Source organism: Podarcis cretensis, assembly GCF_951804945.1.
Source record: "Podarcis cretensis genome assembly, chromosome: 6".
Lineage (NCBI taxonomy): Eukaryota > Metazoa > Chordata > Lepidosauria > Squamata > Lacertidae > Podarcis > Podarcis cretensis.
In genome coordinates this window covers 57398339-57423188 of record NC_137175.1, presented here as the reverse complement: position 1 = coordinate 57423188, position 24850 = coordinate 57398339, and the positions used below count along the sequence as shown (strand labels likewise).

Sequence of the window (24850 nt, the reverse complement as noted above, 5' to 3'; positions counted from 1 at the left end):
CAGCAACAGACAGTCACTCTGTCCACAGAGATACCATACATCTTCGGGGGAAATGAGGCTTTATGCCCTCTCTGAAAAGTTAAAAGACCAGAGCAGCTCAGAACACCCATGGGGAGATAATTCTGGAGCCTCAGATAAGTTACAGTAAAGGTCGCATTCTGAGGTGCAATGACCTCAACTTTGCATGTACAGACATATGATACAGGAAGTGTGCCCAATAACATAGGCAACAGTTAGGCTTCATCTCCTTATACCAGCCTATTAGATACGTGGGAGTCCCAAGCTCTGAAGGGCTTTAAAGATAAAAATCACACCTTGAATTGGTTCTGGAAAATAATTGGTAGCCAGTGCATTTGTTGGCTACATTGTATCCCAGCCTTTCTCACTTTGCTAAAAAGAGTTTCTGTCCCTGTCTGGTACCAACCAAAATTTCCTTTCTGATGCTTCAAATGAAGTATTCCATTGGTTTTAGCCTTTTGTTAGGATTGTGGCAGAGAGACAGTCTCTCTGTGTCTGTGTCTGTCTGTCTGTCTCTCTCTCCTCTCCTCCATTGTCCAGGTTTCCAAGACTGTTTCTCATATCTGCCATTTTACATTTATTGTATTGGTACAAATACTGCCATGTCTAGTTGGGCCTTAAGTGCCTGGCTTTTCCAGTGTCCATTGGGTCATACCTTGTTGTTCTGAGAAGCTGAACACTTGAGTACTTCTCAAAATGTGGTTGCATGTGAATGAAGGGATGTTTACAGCTGTATCCTGCATTTCCAAAATCTTGTAGAATTCTTACTTTTAAAAATGTAATCTTGAGTCCTTTGGGCTGCAGCAGGTTTGGGCTAAGGCAACAAATGTTTATACCATATGTAAGTATCAAATTCTGGATATGTAACAGAGCCGTGCAGATATATGTGTAGCTATCAGTGGGGTGTTCATCAGTGTCTTAGAGCCATGTCTAGATATCAAAATGATGCTTGACAGCATTGGAATGGAAAGAGAAGTAGGGGAAAGAAAGGGGATCTGGATTCCTAAAATTGAATAATCTAAGTAAAGAAACTGGCTCCCTGCTTTCCAAACAGGTGATCATATAAGAGGCAATGGATCTTTCCAGTATATGTGGAACCAAGATGTAAAGATTTAGTGCTGAGAACTGTTCATGTAATTTATCCCTTTGCCATGTATAGCTTATTATTCAAAAAGGAGATCCTTATGGAAACCTGCTTTTACATGTGCATCATTTGTGTTGGATATGAGCAAAATAAGTGTCAAAATAACAGATAAGAAATGAGTGGCATTTCCCAGAAAGTACTTCCCAATTTAAAATTGTGTACAATAAACCCATTCTACTAAGATGTACATTTTTGCTTCTTCCTTGCTATAATCAGGCAGAATAAATATATTAATTCTTAATATTGTTCTAAATACTTATAACAAATATATAGTACAAGCTGGTCAAAAAGTGGTTGCTGCTTTTTTTTTTTTTTTTTGGCCACTCTGAAAGTATTTTAATGGGTAGTTTTATTAGAGTCAAATCAGTGATGCTCACTATGCATTCATTAGGCAAGGCACTTCCTCTAATGCTGAGTTCTCACTTGGACAAATTACAGTATAATCTAATTTGTCCTCTAACCAGCATAATACATGTTGATTTAATTAATTAAAGAAAGACCAATTATTGTCTTGCTTTACACCAGCAGAGAATCCTGGTGAAGTTGGAGGATTTATTATGGTGAACTTCAAATACATTTTGCTGGTGGAACCACTGTATACCACACTTTTCTATCCTATGCTTTAGTGTTAGAGAATGAGCCAGTTTCCCTTCAGGCTCTTGCAGTTGTCTCCTCCACCTCCAGACCTGCCACAAGGAGGTGGTCAGAAGCTTTTACATTTTTTTTTGGAGTAACTGCGGTTTAGTGTGTTGTCCAAAACCCCAAACAGTGGTTAATTGTAACTATGGTTAGTGGAAACAAGTCAGCTTCATAAACTGGGGCCTGAAGCTGGTTTGAATCTGTGCAAGGTGGTTCAAGACAATATGATTCACTCACCAGCATGTGTGGCCCGATCCTGAATGCTGCAGTATTGCAGTCCATTGATGAATAAACACTTTTTGCCATTCTCATGTGCTTTATACCTGCCGAAAGGGGACATGCTGTCTAGCCCTGTAAGGAAAGAAAATGAGCCAAAGCAAGCATTAGACCAGGCATCCCCAAACTTGGCCCCCCAGATGTTTTGGGACTACAATTCCCATCATCCATGACCATTGGTCCTGTTAGCTAGGGATGATGGGGGTTGTAGTCCCAAAACATCTGGAGGGCCGAGTTTGGAGGTGCCTGCATTAGACACCTGCTGAAAATTTTTCTGTTTCGGCAAGCCAATCCAGACACATGATTTACTGTATTTTTCGCATCATAGGACATACCGGACAATAGGACGCACCTTGTTTTAGAGGGGGGAGAACAAGAAAAAAAAATTCTCCCCCTCTCTGCCCAGCGCCCCTTCAGAGAAGTGGCAGGAGGTGCTGCGCAGAGAGGGGGAGAATTTCCCCCCCTTGTTTTCCTGCTCTAAAACAAGGTGACGTTTAAGGTGCGTTCAGGCGGCTACCTTGGAAGTCTGGAGAGCGAGAGGGGTCGGTGCGCAATGACCCCTCTCGCTCTCCAGGCTTCAGGTTCCTTTCGACCTGCTCTTTGGGGCTGACGGGGGGAAGCCCACCACCAGCCCCAAAGAGCAGGTCAGGGAGCAGTGGAAAGGCACAGCGGAGAGGCTGCTGCCATAGTCGCGTGTGACTTCTCCAGCTGGGAGAGAGTAAGCGGGGCTTCTTTAGCCTCACACGGCTCTCCCGGCTGGAGAGGTGGCGCGCGGCTAAAGAGGCTCCTGCCATAGCCACGCGTCACCTCTCCAGCCAGGAGAGGGTCGCGGGGGGGGGGGCTGCTTTAGCCCCGCGCGCGCTCTCCCGGCTGAAGAGGCAACACGCAGCTATAGAGGCTCCTGCTATAGCCGCACGTCACCTCTCCAGCCGGGAGAGCGCACACCGGGCAAAAGATGCCCCCCGCAACCCTCTCCCGGCTGGAGAGGTGACGCGCGGCTATGGCATGTATGGATCTTAGTTGTATGGATCTTAGTTGTTTTATCTATAATTTGATTTTCTACACCATGTGGAGAGGTAGTTGTTTGTCTTTTGGATGAAGCATTTTATAAATGTTCTAAATATATAAATTAAGCACTGATAGTCCATACTCTGCCTTGGGGTCTAGCTTCTGGTACAGATTAACCATGTCAATGGAAATGGACCATGTACATTTGGAACCATGTACATTTGGAAAATGGATAATGAAGATGCAGTAGATGAGATGAGATAAAATTATAAGCCTGAAAAGAAACACCAAATTCATTTCGCCAATTAGCCTGCCTTGGTAAACATCTGCAGTAACTAGTAATCTATGAAAATAGGAATGGGATTTGGTCATTTGACAGTGTTTCTTGAGATTTACTAGTAAATGCAAGTATTTGTAACATTTCCCACTGGTAGTGTTAGAAACTGAGGTATGAAAGGTAGGAGCTAAATGGCACCTTAAAAACCTACACAACAACTGAATGTCTAGGCGCACTTTTTTATAGCAAGAATGCAAAGCTGAAAATGAATGATCTGCAGTTCATTTTTCACATGGTCTAACCCTTCCCCTGCCCACCTCCCAGTCTTCTTAAGAGGGTCTCTTCTCCAGTCTTCAGAGAATAGATGGAAGTAGAGACACAGAAAAAGACCCTCTTTTCCTTCCACTCTGCAGTTTTAATCTGAAATCTTAAGTGCAGTACTGCGCCCAGAGCTCAGAAACTGCTCACACTAATGAAATTCTCTGTCGCAAAATGTTCCTAGAACAATGGGAGTTTCGAACACTGCCCACTGGCGTCATGAAAAGTCTACTTTAGCAGTGATTGTTAACATCTGCCAAGTCTGCTGAAAAATATGGTCATGCATGCCCCCCCCCCATGTGTGTGTTTGCACACCCACAGCCATCGGCTACAACTTGCTGTAAGGTAACATCAGAACACATTAAGATGATACATCATCTTAGACAAAACTGCCAAAAAGGCAGTGCGCCAAAATTAGAAATAAAATAAAGTGTTTATATATGCATATATTTATTTTCTTTAATAAAAATTATGTGTGATCAGTCTATTTAGGCATCGTTTTGGAGGATATAGTTTTAACATATCAGTTTCAATAAATATATATGGTTAAATATAGCTGAACACTGTGGCAATAGCAGTTGAGTTGTGAAAATTCTAAGGAGTTAAAATGTAGCCTTAGGCGCTTCAGCCACCTTAGGAGAGAAGGAGTTAACAGGTTAGCCCCCTTGGTTATTTGCTGTATGCTTCCTTGCCTTTAGGAGTAAAAAAGAAAGCGATGATAACATTGTGCCTGGGCTTGTCTCTGCTGAGTTTAGGGTACTCCTGGGGTTTTCGCAGCTAAATGTAAAGCAAGCTAGAACATGCTCACTCCTGATTTTCTTGTTTTTCTTTCAACCCTTTCAGTGCCCTGCAGGAATCATTAAATCAAAACTTCATGCTGATCGTCACCCATCGAGAAGTCCAGCGGGAGTACAACCTCAACTTCTCAGGAAGCAGTACCATTCAGGAGGTGAGTTCTGTCTCACAGCTGAAGAATAAATGTAGCTCATTATAACTAATGTCAGCTTTGTTAAAGAGGGCTTATGTATTCAGGCTGCAGACTTCCTTTCGTGTTTCGTTATTAAGTTTTTAGCTTTTAATTAACTGGATGATGAAAGATTACTGTAGGTACATCAGATGGTGTGACCTACATATAAAATTTGCATTAATTTTAGCCCAAAGCAGTAGTGTATTTGTTCCATGTTGCATTTTAGTAGCAAAATGCATTGCCAGAGACGAACTAGTGTTGTCTAGTTAGGCTCCCCCTGCTTTCTTTCTTGATTATATATACTACTGTGTTTTCCTGTATATTCCTTGTGTCAAACACACTGCCATTGTGTTGTGTCATCTCGGCTGTGTGTGGAATGGCAGAGAAGTGGTGTCTTTTTAAAAATGATACCACTGTTATTCTGTAAAGCAGCCAGCAAGGGGTGATGTTGCAAAGAACAGTCCCTTGCTGATTGATCCTTGAAAGGCAGGTATACTTCCGAAAATAGACATTGCCCTCTATTTTAAAAGTTGAAATCCCTGTCTGTTCCATAACATTGTATATTAAAATCAAATAACTTGCTTTGCTGTTTCTTGTGCTTATCACGACCCATTTGTAATGCATTATTCTATCCAGTTCAAAATCAAGTGTTTCTCTTGAATATTTTCTTGTGATATTAAGCCAAACACCTTTAAACACAGATCACTTTGTATACATCAATGCCTTTCTGAAGGCATTAATGGGACAACTCTAAAGACTCTTCTATGTATGCACAGACCTCCATGCATGATGCTTGGACGTTAGCAGTTTTTCCATGGTTTCTTATTTTGAGTTGATTTTAGCACTAGTGCTTGTAATACTAAAAGCAAATCTCTGCTGTTTTAACATCAACTTTTTGACTCTCAGCAACTTTAAGAATGTAGGCAATCAAACCTTGTATGTGGAACTTTGTTTGTCAGTGCAGAATGCATTAATTAATATTGTTTTTAGCTTGTTAGAAGCAAGCAAGTTACAAATGAATAATCAAATTGGTTTTTATTGGCCTTGACGGACCCTACAATATCATGTAATAGGTCCGAATGCTTGTATCCTATCACATTGCCTTCAGTAAAAAAGGTAAAAGGTAAAGGTACCCCTGCCCGTACGGGCCAGTCTTGACAGACTCTGGGGTTGTGCGCCCATCTCACTTAAGAGGCCAGGGGCCAGCGCTGTCCGGAGACACTTCCGGGTCACATGGCCAGCGTGACATCGCTGCTCTGGCCAGAGCCAGAGCCAGAGCCGCACATGGAAACGCCGTTTACCTTCCCGCTGGTAAGCGGTCCCTATTTATCTACTTGCACCCGGAGGTGCTTTCGAACTGCTAGGTTGGCAGGCGCTGGGACCGAGCAGCGGGAGCGCACCCTGCCGCAGGGATTCGAACCGCCGACCTTTCGATCGGCAAACCCTAGGCGCTGAGGCTTTAACCCACAGCGCCACCTGCGTCCCATATTGCCTTCAGTACATTGTAGCAACTGCTTGTGATGAACAGTGGCCTTACAAATAAACTAAATTTGGGATTCCAGTGAATTAGGAAAACAATTAGATTAGATCTGTTGTGTTTGTTGTCCTCCTCTGATAATTGTAGCATTGTCTGACAATTCCTACATGCCAAATGAAATTGTTCAGTGCTAACAAGGATTAAAATGTGGGGTCTTTAAGATGAAATCCCCAAATCTAGTGTCTGTTAAGATCACATTAATTTCAGCAGAATGTGTGATGGGTGCAAGAATTAGGTTCTAGATCTGACTTGATCATATTTTATTTGACCAGTTGAGGATTTTCACATTAGTTGGGGAGTGCCTCATTGAATAAAGCAGCATTCATACAGATATAGGTTTTGCCCATAAGAAGCCAAGTAAAGGTTAGGAATTAATTGATGTACTGCAAAAAATAGCAGTATGATGCTCAGAGGCATTTGTCCCTTTTTGGAAAACAGCCCATCCCAGTGCTGCATACTAAACTGCTTCCTATAGTGAAGAATCTCAAAAAGCAATTTGTGTTGTGGAATGAAGTGGGCTGTTTTTCTGTTTTTCTTTTCTTTTTAATGAACATCGTGGTTGTGTGCAAAAGAGATCTAAACTGTAGACTTCTATTTTGCATTTCAGCTCAAAAATTTGAATTAACGTTTTGCGCATTAGCAGTTAAACAGAATCAGTTGCCTTCTGTGAAAGGAAGTGTTAATTATTTAAAACATTATTATCTGAAGTTGTTACGGGTAAATTTGTCATTTCCTCTGTTTCCATTCAAATGTGGGTTTTTAAAAAATATCACAAGTTTACATATACTTTGTTATACGGCAGTAATTGAACATGTGCAAGTTGCAGTTGTCGGCCACCAGAGGGCAGGAAGGACTATTCAATTATTCTCTAAAAATGCTATCCCGTGTTTTCAAATTAGCTTCCCGTATATTAACAAAAAGGAGTATAATGGCTGAGTTATTGTTTGATTTTCAGATAATTGGCATATTGCGTGAAGGAGACTTAATTTCACCCTTTAAAATTAAACAGGGAGATTTAAAAAGACATAAAATATTCATTAATGTTCAGTGATTATAAAGCAGTGGCATATATTTATTTTACCTTTATTACTGTTTCGATGGGAAAATACTGCAAATATTTCAGAAATCGAGTTGGCCATACTGACAAGTTGAAATGTTTAAGCAGTGTTAATGCAATCTACTCACACCTGATATCCTATGCAGAAAGATTCAAAATGTCTACATCAATTATTAAAGGAAATACTTAACATTCTAGGAATGTTTCAGGCCTCAAGACAACTATTGGATGCAACTGTCTCTCCAGACTCAGTTACTTGGAATATTTAGGAGTATTTTAATGCCTGAATGACTGGCAAGCAATACTTTTAAAATTTATTTTTCCATACTAAGTAGGGTCATGAATATTTTTGTAGTGAGCTAATGATAAATCTGTTAGATTGGTAGACATGAATTTATATTCCTCCCCTAGTTTCAGGCACTTTGATTTCCTTTTGGAATGTACATTGAAGAGTGACAAAGAAACAAATGAATTGAAATTGAAATCCTGGTAAGAGAGTGGCTAAAAAAAATTAAGAAACATTTGCATGAGAGTTCCTTCTGCTCCCAGTTTGGCACTATGGTTCAAGAGAAAGAGTCTGTTTTTAAGAATGAGTGTGATGCAAGGTGACACTATGGTAACTTTATGCACTGGTAGACTGCAGAGCCTATGCTGGTCCTGAATTTAGGTATGAGACAAGCCTAGCTGAAAATTAAAGTCTTATGTTAACTGGAGGTCTTTTAACTGTGCATTCTTGCTGCATAGACACAGTCTTAGAATATAGATGGGGTTACAGATAGGTAGCCGTGTTGGTCTGCCATAGTCAAAACAAAATAAAAGAAAAAAATTCCTTGAGCTTTTGTGTGAATGCACACTTCTTCAGATGAGTGTATCTGAAGAAGTGTGCATGCACACGAAAGCTCATACCTAGAACTAACTTAGTTGGTCTTTAAGGTGCTACTGGAAGGAATATAGATGGGGTTGACAAAAACACATGTTTTATTTGGGTTGTCTTCTCCCAGTAAATTTCAGAATGGCAAGATGTAGTGTGTGTTAAATGGTTTTATATCTCCCTCCTTTGATAAAAGATTTAATTAGCAGTTCATGGTGCTGAAATGAAACATCAGTTAATGCAGGATCTCTAAAACTGGGACCGTAGGGAACTGTCTTACATCGTGTCAGACCATTGGTCCATCTAAGTTAGTATTGTCTACACTAGCTGGCAGCAGCTGTCCAGGGGTTCAGGTGGGGGCCTTTCCCAGCCCTTCTTGGAAATGTCAGGGATTGGACCTGGGATCTTCTGCACGCAGAGGAGATGCTCTGCCACAGAGCTGTCGGAAAGGAAGTGGGCGAGAGAGTAGGAGTCAAAATTTGGAAACAATGATTCCACGGCCTATTTGACAAAATAATCTTTGTCACAAGTTTCAGATTTATTTATTTATTTAGGGTGAAACTATGGGAGGATGATGAAACGCGTATCTATTTGTAATTTATGAGTTCTATGTTTCCATTTCATAAGTGTGTTTTTTAAACTCCTTAACACTTGCAACAGGATAGATACATGATTTAAGTTTCAGCATATAAACATGTTAGTGTTGCAGTAGCACAAGGTAACACTTGAATCACTGCTGTATGTCTGGCACTCTTGCTATATAGCAGAAGATAGAATGGGGCACAGGAATTAGCACCATAGAAGGATATATTGGTACAACTGTGTAGACTAGAGCACTATACTTTGATAACACGTGGGAGTTATCACCATTTCCTATCAGAGTAAAATTTCATGAAACAAAGTTGTGATGTTCAGTGTATTTTCTCTTCAGAAGCTCCAAACAGTGAACCTGCTTCCTTGGTGGTGATGGTTTGTTTTTTAAATAACAAATATGTATACTGGGTATTATAATGGGATTTCTCTAAAACTAAATTAATTGTTTTATATGAATATATCACATTGACTTTCTGGAACAGGATTAAAAAACAAAGCAGCAATACTTAAAAACATGTCAAAACAGAAGTTCTGATTTATGTCAAATTGGAGCATCTTTTTCTTTCAAGTTATTTTAGCCTCCGAATATTAAGGGAAACAATAGTAAGGGGAACAAGCATATAGAAATCAGTTTAATTCATTTTAAAAGTGTTTCAGCTTGTGATTTCCAGCTGCTTTTAAGAATTAAGAATGTAAGCTGCAGTTTAGCTAGATAATCTGAAAGTCTGGTGTCCATGAAACATACACTAGGGCTTGAGAAAGAGATGTCATACCCTGTAGCAGCTGGTCCAAATCTAGGATGGAATATAGAAAAAGGAAAGTCTTAAGATGAACCATTCTAAGTCACGTCATCAGGGGCAACTTCAAGTGTAAATATAAGAGAAAGGCCTATAGTATATAAGTTATCCAATCTACTCCTTGTTCCTGACTTGTGGAGGGATTTGGAACTCTTTTCAGGCTGCTCAAAGAGGATTGATAGGATAAGAGAACAAAAAATGTGCAGGAGAGAGAATACTCACATCTCTGGACCATTACCTGTTACAAAAGGGGATTTGAGCAGCTTGGAAGGTATTGTCTAGACTAGGGATGGCATTCAACTAAATTTTACTCAAGAGTACACCCACTGAAATTAATGAGCAGGATTGCGTTAGATCCATTAATTTTAATGGGTCTACTGTGAGTAAAACTTAGTTGAATACCGGTAATTCCCTGAAGTGAACAACATGGTTCTCTCCAGATGTTGGGGTACAACTCCCAGCCAGCATGGCCAGTGGTCAGGGATGATAATAAATGTAATCCAGCAACATCAGTGTTGCCTTTTGTTGGCCTAGATCACATTATAGACCATAATGTCAGGAAAGGCTTTGCTGGATCAAACTGAAGCCCATTTAATTGAGCATCCTCCTCTCTCAGTAGCCAATCAGATGCTTAGGGGACACCACAAGCAGGGACTGAGTTAAGCAGTCTTATCCCCAGTTGTGTCCCCCCCCCCCCAGCAACTTGTATTCAGAAGCATGCCATCTATGATCCTGGCAGTAGGGGACAACCATCATGGTTAGTAGCTGAATCTTCTGCAAATATTTCTAAACACCTTTTAAAGTCAGCCAAGTTGAGTGACTACATCCCATGGTGGCAAATTCCACAGTACTTCATTTTGTGTGTCTTGAATCTTCCAATATTCCTTTTTTCCATGCCATGCATAATATTATACCTGCCTATCATGTCATCCCCCACCTTACTCCACTTTTTCTAAACTAAAAATCCCATATTTTGGTCACCCTTTTCCTGCACCTTTTCCAGCTTTACAATATTCTTTTTAAAGTAAGGTGAGAAGAACTGTACACGCCAGAATTGCCACACCATGGATTTGTATAACAGCATTATGATATTGCCAGTTTTGTTTTCAATCCCTTTCTAAAGATCCCTAACATGGACTTGGCCTTTTTCACAGCTGCTACACACTGGGTTGACATTTTCATCAAGATATCTACCATGACTCCAATCATTCTTTCCTGGTCAGTAACTGCCAGTTCAGACCCTACTAGTTTTTTATGCAAAGCTTAGGATTCCCCCTTGCTTAGATTGATTTTCATTTACCATTTTAATGCCCATTTGCTAAGTTTGGAAAGATCCTTTTGGAGCTCTCACAAATCCCCCTTTGTTTTTTACCACCCTGAACAATTTGGCATCACCAGCAAACTTGGTGATCTTCCTGCTCGGCCGTAACTCCAGAACTTTTATGAACAAGTTTAAAAGCACAGGTCCCAATATGTTTCCTTGTGAGACCCAATTTGTTACATGGTTTTGTTGGGAAATTGTCCATTTATTCTCATTATCTGTTTCATGTTCTTTAACTAGTTACTGCACCTTTAGAGCAACAGGACTGATAGGTCTCTTTTATATCATCTCGTCATCTTATATCATAGTGCATTTGGAGGGCTTCTTAGGCTCCTCACCTAAGGTTGAGAGGGAGTTATTTAAGAGGCAAAGACTCAGAAAAAAACTGTGGTAGCTGACTTGGTTTCAGATTGTTTCTTCTAGCTGCTTTCCAGGTGGGCTAGAACACTAAAGCTGATGGAGGACTTGACTTGGGGAAGAAGGTGCATTAGGCTTCCAGTTTTTACACCATGTCAGCCTATTTCTTATATCAAGAACTGTTTATTTCATAAAATTTATATAGCCCTTGATTTTTTTTTTAAAACCCTCAAAGCAATTTCCAGAGAGAATAAAGCAATACAATTATCAGTAAAAAGAACAAAAACAGCACCCATAAAACAACTCTGTAAATCATTCAAAACTATTTCACTAGCTGCTAAGTTTGGGGTATAGGGGATTCCCAAAATTACATCTTTAACAGGATAAGAGGGGCAGGTTCATGGTGTTACTAAGTTTCAAAAATAATGGGATTCATCAATTTCTCATAGTGATCCAACATCTGCTTCACAAAAGGGGAAATCAAGCCAATCTTGGTTTTACAGATAGGTCTTCATATTTGAAGTGATGCTGATAAGGTGGGATGTGCAAGTCATATTTAGATCTCAAAAGTCAGTTGAAGCATTTCTAGATGATGATACTTCATTGTGGTGGCCATGTAAATAATACTTTCCCATTCTGATTTGATAGGTATTGTCTCAGGTTTGTGTATGGCCACAGGCACTTCTAGTATAGAAAGGATGTAAAGGTTTACCTGTCCATATCCAGTATATTAAGAAATGTTTTATTTATTTGCCTTAATGGATTATTTAGAATATTAATGGTCATCATTCCCTAACCAGCATCTTAGTCATACCTTTTTGATAAAATAGGGTAGAAAAGCAGTTCAGGTCTCCCTCACCTGCCTCAAAACCCACAAATTTTCAGCTAAAGAAAGAATTACCTGATAAGAAGTTTGTGCATAGAATTCCAGAGAATGGTTGTCCTGTCCAACCACTTTGATAAGTCTTCATATGGCTCGGAACAGTTCCTTTGTAGTAGTGGCCCTGAGGCTGTAGGGCAGGGATGGAGAACCTATCATCCCCGACTCCTGACTATTGGCCATGCTGGCTGGGGTTGATGACTTGGAGCCAAACAGGATCTGGAGGACTATGGTTTCCCTTTTTCAACTGTAGGATGACTTCCCTGAGAAAGGAAGTTGTGGCAAAACACCCCTGTTTTGTTTGACTTTTGGGCTATCCAATTAGGCTATGAATTGAGCTGGGACAATTAGAAATCAGTAGATACTTTTTGTTCTATCTTTAAGTAACACCAAATTGTATCTTTAGACAATTATTATTCATACTTACTGTATGGCGTGCCTTTCACCAAATGGCCCTAGGGTGGGTTTTCTGGGGGGACAGAATTAAAATAAGCATAGTGTACAATTATAATCCTAAAATCAAACTATAAAAATAATTAATATAGGAATAACAAAATAGCAGTACAGAGCAACCAGCAGTGCAGAAGAACAGAAGGCACTCACTCAACCAAAAGAGTAAAGAGATGCATCTTGATGAGTTGTCAAAAGCATACAGTGATGGTGCAGTGTGCACCTTATAGGGTAGGTCCTTCTACAGTCTGGGGGGCACCACAAAGAAGGACCCCCCCACACCACTCAAACCACAGAAGGTTCAACCTCCCTTGCTGATCTTAGCACCGAGGCTGGTTATGGGAGGAGGCATTCCTTCATATAATTGCACCTAAGTTGTTTGTGTCAAAGTTAATACTTTAAATTGCACCTCTTAGTGAATTGACAACTGGTGCAAATCTTTGGAAGCTGCATTTGCACTAGTTGCAGCTTCCAAACAGTCTTCAAGGGCAGCTCCACATGGAGCACATTGCAGTAGTCCCATCTGGAAGTTACCAGAGCATGGATCACTGTGGCCAAGCCGTCTTAAGTTCTTGAGTTTCTGGGATTCTTGAGTTTCTGGGAAAGCAAGCTATAAATGATTCAAACAAATCAATAAACTCAAACAGATCAGTCTACAGCAAGTTCTAAGTAGCTACTGTAGGTTAGAGTCAGGTACTGCAGAACTGAAAGTGCTCCCAGGAATGACAAGTGTTGGTCTAACAAAGCCCAAAGCCTAGTGAGCTTTTATATCCTCAAGCAAGGTTTCCCATCTGTAGGGAATTTGTCAATGCAACCATTTAATGGCATTGGATTTTACCTTCTTCCAAAGGGACCCTACGGAGAATAAGTTGTTTAGGGTGATGCAAAGTGACTCCTTACTAAAAAGTTTTGATCTTCTACATTAATAAGTCTGGTAACTCAATGTCTTTTCTTAAAGATATATTTTAAGATACAGTGGTGCCCCGCAAGACGAATGTCTTGCAAGACGAAAAACCCGCTAGACGAAAGGGTTTTCCGTTTTGGAGGTGCTTCGCAATACGAATTTCTCTATGGGCTTGCTTCGCAAGACGAAAATGTCTTGCGAGTTTTTCCGACTTTTTTCCCCTCCCCCCCCCCTTTCTAAGCCGCTAATCCGCAAAGCCGCTAAAAGCCGCTAAAAGCCGCTAAGCTGCTAATAGCGCTAATCCGCTAAGCCGCTAATGGGCTTGCTTCGCAAGATGAAAAAACCGCTAGACGAAGAGACTCGCGGAACGGATTCTTTTCGTCTTGCGAGGCACCACTGTATTTTCCAGCAGATTCAAGAACTATGAGAGTTTGAGTGCAGGCTCAAGATATTTAGATGAGGATTCACTGTCAGAGAACATGGGGGCTGCATCTGAATTACAGTGTTTGACATGGTGCAACACATGATGGAACAACAACAAATTGTTGAAGTGCATAAGAAGATCAGACAAAGTGGGTGGGTGTGAAGGGGGAAAATGGTGATGGTATGCTGTATGCCACCTTGCTCAATGTTTCATACCAAGAGGAGGTTGATATCACCTGTATATTAAGCCACAGATCCTGGTTTAATACTGTACACTGAACAAGACAGAATATAAAGTTGGCTTAATATTGTGGTTTGTTTGAATGTCATTAACTATAGTTCTGGATTCTTGCAGAATGGGGAAGCTATGGTTAAGTGTCAAATTCAGGTTTGTTTTGCTACTGATGTAATGGGAAGAGTGAAGTGGCAGAAAAGGGGCTGCCTGCATGTAGGTCCATGCTGCATGTGGTGCATAACCTGGATTATTAAACTTTGTTTTCATGTGACCATTGTGAGTAAAGAACTGGAGGATGGTAGAAATTCTGGATTAACTGGGTATTGCGTTATGTGTTACACTCACGGATATAGTATTTTTTTTATTTGGCCACCAAACTACCTGCCACTTATTATCCTGTATCAATCTAGTAAATTTACATGACATCATTGACTCTTAACAGACTTATGAAAAACGAATGTCTTGAAGTGGTATTGACAAAGTTCCATAAACTACATCAGAAACCATAGATACATTGTTTGTGGTACAGAGTGTTTTTGTTTTGTTTTTTGTATATTTGGATTTTTTGTGTGTGCAGTCCTTCCTGTATAAAGGAATGCTGCTCCTAAAGGATCTCCTAACTATCAAGGGGTAGTAGCTCTGGTGGGAAGATGGTAGCTGGAACCCCCTGTGCCTACATGGATGATAGCTAATAATTTTATTGGATCCCTGCCATTGACTGGAGCTTCTGTAGATCAGAGATCATTTTTGTTTGGTTTCGTTGATCTGAACTGTGCTAGGATGTCAGTATAAAATAGTTCTTATGAAATAACATTCAATGGCAGAAAATGATTTGTATTGGTTTGTAGAAACTGCGTCAGACCTTGAACTTTATTTTTTTCATGTTCTTTTGCCATATCTGTAGAAAATATAGATATTAGCAATAAGCCAATCAATGTATTGAAAAGTAGACCTAATCTGCACACAAAGTAATTGGAAGAATATCTGGGGTTTCGACATTCAACTTACCCAGGTAAGGGTAAGTAAGGCTCCTTAATAGCAAAGACTCTGTGCCAACTCCAAATCTACATAGGTGCTCACACCCACCAGCCAGCACTGCATGTGGGTACCCTAATAAGATACCAGTTTACTCAGCAGAGAGGAAAGAATTTACAAGAATAAGTCTAGTCTCTCACCATGCCAAACAGCTGGTCAGCACTATTTATAGTAACCAAATGGGGCTTACATGCAGTATCCCGGTGCTGACTCTGGCAGGGTAATTACATTAAAAGGAGTTGGTTTGTGCCTATTTCCCATTCAGCTAGGTTCTGTGTGCAAAGAGTTGCTTCAACAAGTATATGACAACACCCACCCTTGGACACAGGGGCATAAAACAATATTAAAAAATATAGTTTTGTATATTGCCTTTTTTAAATTTACCAGTAATAAGTCTTTGTGTTCCATGACTGTATCCAAAAAGAAAGGAAAAATTTGTGGTTTTTTTCTTTGAACAGCAGAAGCCTCCTTCCCCCAATATTGCCATACCACAAATCGATTTTGGAAATCTGTCAGAATGTTATTCAGCTAAGTTTTACTCAGTCGGCCCACTAAAATTAATGAAGATGACTAAGTTATGGACATAAATCTCAGTAGTTCTACTCTTGAGTAAAACTTAGTTGAATGTCACTCTTTAGTTTCCAAAGCTGGTTACCATTTGACATGGGATATGCTCTTCAAGAGAGACAAAGTGTATAAACTTTATTGACTTTATTGAATCACCTTTATGATTGTTTAATCCTGGTCCTTAGTTGTACCACTTGGATGGAACATTAATTTTTAATCAACAAATATTTTAAAACAGATGAATAAATTTTCTTTTTACTTCTTTTTCGCTTTAGGAAAGCTAAACTTGTAGAACTGAGTATTTTCAGCGAAAGGAGTAGATTGTAGGACGGTTTTGAAATATTATGCCTATATCATCAAGTAATACCCAAGGCACACATTTAAAGAATTCCTAACTGTACTCTTGAAACACAGTGTGAGAATTAGCAAATCGTTTCAACATGATAAGTTGTGCTTTTCAAAGATCAATTCAATTCATGCTAAAAAGGGAACATAACAGGCTGTGAACATGGCCCTGAGTCATCTTACTCTTCAACAACTGCGTGTGAACGAGAATATATTAGTAAATGTATTTTGTAGACCAGTAGCACATTGCACAGCAGGTAAGAAAAGAGACCTTGCAGGTAATGAACCCACTATGTGTATCTGTTTGGATGGGACAGATCTGAGATGCTTAGAATATACTAATGTCTGGGTGTAGTTTGGCGTGTTAAAGGTATAGGTATATCTGTGCAGCCATGAATCCTTATGGACTTTTTAATACATAACTGAAACAATGAAGCTGATATAACGAAAGGCATTAAAAAACAACCACACTTCTAATTATTAGATAAAGCATTGTATTGCTAGAATATATTTCATAACCTGTAATTCGTGTTGCTGATTACTTCGAAAGGCGTAGCTTTTAAATAAACCATTTTCAGTTATCAGAAACTAATAAACCAAGACATATTTATATGCAAGAAAAGGCAGAGAGTAAATAATTGCACTGGTGACCAATACTGTAATAATCCTGTTTTACAATATGCACTTGACAGGTTGTAATAGTGCTAATTGAAGAGACTAATTCACACTTGCTTCATTCTATTCAAAGGCAAAATCAGCAGCTTGTTTTGCTTTTGACCAGATGGTCCTGATGAACACCTACTGTGCACTTTAAGTGCTTTACTAGAATTACAAAGGCTGGGGGGCTGCGTCCAACTCGGAATGATTTGAGAAGAAGAGGGGGAGAAACCCCTTCGGTGCTCAATGGATTTGGTGCAACTAAATTAATTCTAGTGGGCCCATTACACATTGAGCCCCTTTTCAAAGTCCTGAGCCTCCTCGTTTGTTCTGTAGCAACGAGAAAGTGAAAGGCAGATTACTGCAAACAGAAATAAAAAAAACTGCTCTGAAAGGGAGAAAAGAGGCCTTGAAGCCTTTTCATATCATTTTGGGTTTTTCAAGTGCGTTATTTTTGGGGAGGGTGGATGTCTGAAAAGCCAATTGGGGTTTTTTTGTTTTAAAGTGCGCTATTTAAGTACCATGAATATAAAAGCAAGAGCAACAGTTGACTGAGTTTACTGTGGTAAAGCTTTGTGTCCCAAGGATGAATCAAATTCATTATAGTCGGCTCTTTGTATTTTAATATGAATGTGAGGTTAGTTTCACAAGACTGTGTCTGTTTAGGATAATTATAATTTAATATTTTCCTTTTTTTGGTAAAATTAGCACAGTAGAGGTCTGAAATTCCAACCAGAAGCCAGATTTATTATTATTAATAATCATCATCATATTTTTTTTAAAAAAGAAATCAGACTTTGAAGTATCTGGAGAGTTTAAAACTCAAAAGGATGCTAATTTCTAATGAAAAGAGAGGCTTTTTCCAATTGCATTGAAGCAGAGATTATTATAACTAATTAGAAGTCACACATCTGTTAGTCTTTGGTTTGTGAGCACTTGTGTATGGCTCCATGTATGTATATGTGTTTGTGTGTGCATGGAGAAAGTTATATATGTTGAGAGAGAGAGAGAGAGAGAGAGAGATGCACAAATACCTGTTTTTCGTAGTCCAAATCATACATGTTTATGTATAAATGGCCATGTTATTTAATGTTAGAAATACATAGTCATGGATGTTGTTTTTGGACATATTAAAAAATCATTGATATATGCTTTTTTATTAAAAAAAACCCTGCAACTCGGTCTTCAAGGCTCCTAACTTGGGCCCTAAGTTTGTTAATCGCTTTACAGAGAACTGTAATAAAAAAATGTAAGCCAGTATTGCGATTAGTCAAAAACTTTTGAAATGTTCGTTCTTTAACGTAAACCTGACAGTATAATGCTTGCTTCTGAAAAGGTGTTAGTGTGAAATGATAAAAGTGTACAACTGCAGTTCACAAATAATCAGGGTGGTCAGAATTTCCATTTCCCTTGTAAGTGAATGTGTGTTTAGATGAAATATGTGTAAAGATTAAACTTGAAATCTAAGTTTCTATGATACATTTTATAACACAACATTATTATTATTTTCATTTGGTAAATATGTAGACACTTTGCATTAAAAAACCCCCTGAATAAAATAATAATTTTTAAATTATTTCAATGTGCTTTTAAAATATGCCTGTATATCAAACATAATGTCTTGAGGAGGTGGGGGAGGAGACAGGAGAAGAAAGGGAAAAGAGGGTTGATTTTTGATGTACAATTAAACTGCAAGGGGGGAAAGCCTTATTCCCCTCTCCCAATACTGTCTTTTAGGTAACAATGATTAGCCTTATTAATCTGGTCATTTTTCACCTTGCCTTTTAAAAGTAGATTTGAGAACAAGATGACTTTGTACCATCAAACAATCCAATTATATTGATAAGTAGGGAGGTGCTAATGAACTGTTAACTCTGACAAAAGTTTTCTGTAAACTTGAGTTAAAAATAACCACCAATTTGAAAGTATTCATTAAGAGATATTTCTAATTGCTTTAAAAGTTAAAGTATGTGTATGTGTCGAGTATTGTAAATGTATGCATACAAAGAATAACAAACAAATATGGTTAGGATAAATGTGAAAGAAATATCCCACAGTGTACTGAGGCCCTAGATTTTTTTAAAATAAACATCATTATGAGAATCAGTTTAAGCCTGTATTTAAATTTTTACTGACTCCTGATCTTACAACATGCTGTCTTTTTACTAGTTGGGCATACGTATAATATTAAATACCATGACATATTGCATTAATGGTATCAGGGCAATTCACAGGTGAGAGTCAGTTCAGTGTGGCTCTACCAGTCACTGACATTAACATGTAAACTACCACCATAATATTATTACAGTTGTACCTTAAGATCACATTTTCTCTGATCTGAACAGTCTGCTTACTATCTATCTTCTATCTAAAGTGTTAGTTCTGTGAGGCATGAATGCTGCTTTGTTTTCAGCTGTAAATAGAACTTAAATAATCCAAGATGGTATCAGAGTGTACTAATTGCACCTACCCATTTCGAAATGTGCTTTTATTATAAGAATAAAATGCCCTAAAAACTCTTTGTAGCAAAGTTATTCATTTGTCAACATATAAAAATCATGGGTGTAGATTAAACCACCACGAAGCTCATTTAAAGGGTAATGCAGCCTCATAGTCACCCCAATAAATCCCTGTTACTGTTTTTAAAGCTCTCAGCAAACATTTGCAATAAGTGGCCAAATTTATGCCTTGCTTTGTGGTTGTTGCGTGACCAGACAGAGTGGCACAGGATTGTTTTAAGATTTTTACAGCTGCAAGGGAAAAGCATCTGTTCTTAGAAAATCCAGCATTGTTTAATTTTGACACTGACTCTTCCATGCTGTTTGTACCAGGGTCTGGATTAGGTGGCACCAAGATGAAATTTCTTTTAAGTTGCTTCCAAATGCAGCTGTCACCATACATAGCCTGGTAGATAAAGCAAAGACGCTACAGCTAAAACAAGCATCTTTGTGCTGGGTCATCACAGTAGAAAAGCTAGGAGGGAGGAATGCTAATATTGTATCTCACAAATAGCTAGAGCATTAGTCTTAAATCAGTGGGGGGAGGGTAGAATAATTTCCTATAATTGTGATAATAAGGTTGTGAACTTAACACTTGCTATAAGTGATGTCCTCAAGAAAAGGAACAAATTGATTTTTAATATGGGTACATCATTGCAAAACCCAAGTAGTATTAACAGCAACATGTAAAACACATGCATTTGCTTGTAGTATCAAGCAATTTACAGCAATCTCCTGAGTATTTTTTTTTTATCATTCTGACCCGAGTTTCAAGTTTTATAAAAATAACATTTCATTTCCCACAAACTTCCAGAATTGCATTCATTTCTGTCCAGCTGGTGTAACGTAAATGATACAAAGCCAACATGTGACTGCCTGTATTACAGAATGTTTAATTTGCTAATGAATTGAGACTCTTTAATCATAGATGAAAGCTTTTGTAATGATGAAACATCTCTAACAATGCATATTGAAGACATTTAAAAGAATGCACTTAACAATAGACAACCTTCATTTTTTTTATATGCCCATTTTTGAAGACAGGGGGAATGCTCCCTCAATCCCAGTATTCTTTAGAAGTATGTAAAACAGTCAAATTGAAATCTATAGTTCATTTAAAGGTAAAGGTAAAGGTAAATGTAAAGGGACCCCTGACAGTTAAGTCCAGTCGCGAATGACTCTGGGGTTGCAGTGCTCATCTTGCTTTACAGGCCGAGGGAGCCGGTGTTTGTCTTCTCCACAGACAGTTTTTCTGGGTCATGTGGCCAGTGTGACTAAGCCGCTTCTGGCGAAACAGAACACTGACACCAGAGCAGCGCACTGAAACACTGTTTACCTTCCCACCAGAGCAGTACCTATTAATCTACTTGTACTTTTGGACGTGCTTTCGAACTGGTAGTTGGCAGGAGCTGGGTTATATTCACCATCTGGAATTCCTCTGGGGAAGAATGGGCCAGAAATGAAACAAATAATCATTTACAGTTTATGTTCTGGAAGCATATGCCCAGTGTAAGACCTTGAAACATCAAACTATAAAGCAGCTGATCTGATTAATGTATGGCGATCAGTTGCACCTCCAACCCATTTGTCTGTGTAACTGCAGAGCACCTAGCAGTTCTGGTAGAGCTCAGGTAGATGAAGCACTTAGAATCTAAGACTTGGACATTGCAAGCACTGATTGAAAGGCGTTGCAAGATGACAGAATATAAAAATAGGATTATTTAACTTTTTTAAAAGCCAAGTTATATCTTGCCTTTCTAGATAAAGATACCCAAGACAGCTAAATGATATATAAAAATCCAAATTATATATTAAAAAACCCTAAGTGCAGGTTAGATAGAAGATAAAATACAAGTCAAGTAGATTAAACACATGCCAGAATAAGTCAAAGCAGAGAGGTCAACTATGAAGCTACCAGACACGTCTCTAAGGGCCGGGAGTATTAAAATTATTTCAGGTGGTCTTCCCAAACATACTTCAGATACAGGTATAAAGAAGGCCCACACCAGCTGATGTTAGAGAGTGGGCAAGAGATGGTCTTTAAGTATCTGGGCCTTAAATGATTATGGCATTAAAGCTAGATGCTTTATCAAGTGGTTTACAAATACAGTGGTACCTTGGGTTACATACGCTTCAGGTTACATACCCTTCAGGTTACAGACTCCGCTAACCCAGAAATAGTACCTCAGGTTAAGAACTTTGCTTCAGGATGAGAACAGAAATCGTGCTCCGGCGGCGCGGCAGCAGCGGGAGGCCCCATTAGCTAAAGTGGTGCTTCAGGTTAGGAACAGTTTCAGGTTAAGAACGGACCTCCGGAATGAATTAAGTACTTAACCCGAGGTACCACAGTACATTGTGATCTGGGATCAAAGAACACTCTACTGAGAGATAACAAGGATCTGCAACCCTCATGAAATAAGCAACTGCAGCAGTTGCATCTGGAAAAAAAGTGATGGAGGTAATAGGAACACAGTAGGCTAACTTTGAGCAAGAAAGGTCTAGAACCACTCTACTTCTATTATGATTATTACTACAATTAATTACCTACCCTTCACTTCAAGGTCCCAACTTAAAATTGCAGAAATAAGATGGGCACTAAAAATATGCATCAAATGTCAAAAGCCAGGGTAAAGAGGAGGGTCTTCAGCATTTGCTGGAAGCTGCCTAATGAAGATGCTAGATATCTTTGTGAGAAGCAAGTTCCACAACTTAGGGGCTGCCACTGAGAATGCCCTCTCCCAGGCCACCACCCTCTGAGCTTCTGAGGGCAGTGGAAGAACCAAGAAGTTTCCCTCCACTGATCTTAGCACCTGAGATGGTCTTTAGGGGAGGAGGCAGTTCAGTTTGGGGGGCATTTAGGGCTTTAAACACTACCACGAGTACCTTGAATTGGGCCTGGAAACGTGCTGGCAGTCAGTGCAGCTGCTTTAAAACAGGGGTTATATGAGATCCGAACCCCAGCCAGTAATCTGGCCACTGCATTTTGGACCAATTGAAGATTCCGAGTCATTTTCAAGGGCAGCCCCCAGAAAGTGCATTATAATAAGCCATTCTGGAAGTTAGCAGCGCATGGAGAACAGTGGCCAAGTCATCCAAAAGGGGCCATAGCTGGGGAACCAGACAGCTGAAAAAAGGCACTCTTAGTCACTGAGAGCACCTGAGCCTCCAGGGACAATGCCAACCTGTCTGCTCACCTCCTGGATGTGAGAACTCAGGGCATATTAACGCCTTTGTCTTTGTAGATTCAGCTTCAGTTTATTGGCCCACCCAGCCTCCCAGCACTGGTCTAGCACCTCAACTGCCTCTGTGCGATCCATGCCCAAGAGCTGTTTAAAAGCATGAGAGTTAACACTTTTGGATGAGAATATTTTTATAGTGCATACAAGTTTTGAAAGTTGCAAACTTTATAGAAGAATCGATGACATTGATAGTGTTGGTGGCCCTAGTAGAGTGGAGTTCAGCTTATTTCTTCTGAAGTTTATATTATTTACAGTTGATGTTAAGAACCAAACTTAGCAAGATGCTGGGATCCACATGTTCAGGCTTTCAACATATTCCCTCATGAAATGTGGTTATGGACTGCGCTGGATTTAGGGTGGTGTAAGCAGTTCCCCTACACAGAGCAACAAACTGAGGGGACTCATAATAATAATATTAATAATTATTATAATATCAGGTGGCGCTGTGGGTTAAAGCCTCAGCGCCTAGGGCTTGCCGATCGAAAGGTCGGCGGTTCGAATCCCTGCGGCGGGGTGCGCTCCCGCTGCTCGGTCCCAGCGCCTGCCAACCTAGCAGTTCGAAAGCACCTCCGGGTGCAAGTAGATAAATAGGGACCGCTTACTAGTGGGAAGGTAAACGGCGTTTCCGTGTGCGGCTCTGGCTCGCCAGAGCAGCGATGTCACGCTGGCCACGTGACCCGGAAGTGTCTCCGGACAGCGCTGGCCCCTGGCCTCTTAAGTGAGATGGGCGCACAACCCCAGAGTCTGTCAAGACTGGCCCGTACGGGCAGGGGTACCTTTACCTTTACCTTTATAATATCATCATCCCAATATTTATACAGGTATCTACTGACTGAGAAGGCCCATAAAAAGCAATATTTAGGGTGCAGAACCAAATGTTGTCCTTGCTCAGGGCGCCATTTTACCAATGTCTGCCCCTGGCATGGGTTTGTACATTAACAGGAGCAACAGCTCTCTCACCTTCTGTTTCTGTCTCTCTGTTTGTTCTTAACTTTGCTCTATTTACAATCAAAATTTCCCTACCCAGTTGCTTTCCTAGGAGTGCAGCGAGAGAGTTAAGAAGACAGCTGGGGGAAACCGCTGGGGGGCTGCTTTTCTTTTCCCATTCTGCCCTGATTAGATTGTCTCATAACCACTATCTCCCAGTTTCTTTGCTATTTTGGCCCCAATTATTCTGCCTCTTCATACTTTCCCATGGAATCTGCAGTTGGTTGCTTATTTCATTGCCAAAAGGTGGCAGTAGTGAGAAAACTTTGTAGTGAGTACTTTGGCCACCTCATGAGAAGAGAAGACTCCCTGGAGAAGACCCTGATGTTGGGAAAGATGGAGGGCACAAGGAGAAGGGGGCGACAGAGGACGAGATGGTTGGATAGTGTTTTCGAGGTTACCAGCATGAGTCTGACCAAGCTGCGGGGGGCAGTGGAGGACAGGAGTGCCTGGCGTTCTCTGGTCCATGGGGTCACGAAGAGTCGGACACGACTAAACGACTAAACAACAACAACAAGTGAGAAAAATCTCCTTAAAAGGCTTCTGTTTTGATTCCCACCATATACCGGTACATATATTGTCAAGGCCATGGTGTGGATATTGGGACAAAAATCCAATGCACTGGAAAGAATCTGCAAAGTTTTTCAGATATTTTGATTTACTGTTGCATAATGTGCTAAGTAAAACAATTCAGCAGTTGAACAAATTATGCAAATAGTTAACAGTGCACAAATTATATACAAACTATCCATTTGGTATATAGAGAAACATTGGTGCAAATTATGCACATGGTATGCTCCGATTCATTCAGATATTAAGGTCTGGATTCAGCGTTCTCTGACTGCCAGCACAAGGCTGCTGCACTAGCATAAGAGTGAGGATGATGATTGCAGAGTATGAAATCTAGTGCAATAGCGCACTAATGGAATCTTGTTGTGCAACTGGTTGTGCAACAAGAAGTATTGGGCTTGGCTTCCTGTGCCTTCTCTTGTGCAAATCATTCTGCTATTGTAAGCTACTATGTAAAAGGTAAAGGTAAAGGATCCCTGGACGGTTAAGTCCAGTCAAAGGCGGCTGAGGTTGCGACGCTCATCTCGTTTTCAGCCCAAGGGAGCCAGTGTTTGTCCACAGACCGCTTTCCGGGTCATGTGGCCAGCATGACTAAACTGCTTCTGGCGCAATGGGACACCGTGACGGAAACCAGAGTGCATGGAAACGCCACTTACCTTTCCACCGCAGTGGTACCTATTTATCTACTTGCACTGGCATGCTTTCAAACTGCTAGGTTGGCAGGAGCTGGGACCAAGCAACGGGAGCTCACCCCGTCGTGGGGATTCAAACCACCGACCTTCTGATCGGCAAGCCCAAGAGGCTCAGTGGTTTAGACCACATTACCACCCACCCCTGTCACACATTGCCAACTCCGTTGACTAGTATACCACTATGGGA

General features: G+C 40.1%; 1 protein-coding gene across 1 annotated transcript in view; it reads left to right on the top strand.

The window, feature by feature from the left end:
• Window positions 1-24850, top strand: part of FAF1 (Fas associated factor 1) — a 169545-nt gene that overhangs the window by 44911 nt on the left and 99784 nt on the right. The window contains exon 7 of the mRNA XM_079980352.1: window positions 4524-4629. Coding sequence (XP_079836478.1) covers window positions 4524-4629 — 106 coding nt within the window. The remainder of the gene's footprint in view (window positions 1-4523; window positions 4630-24850) is intronic.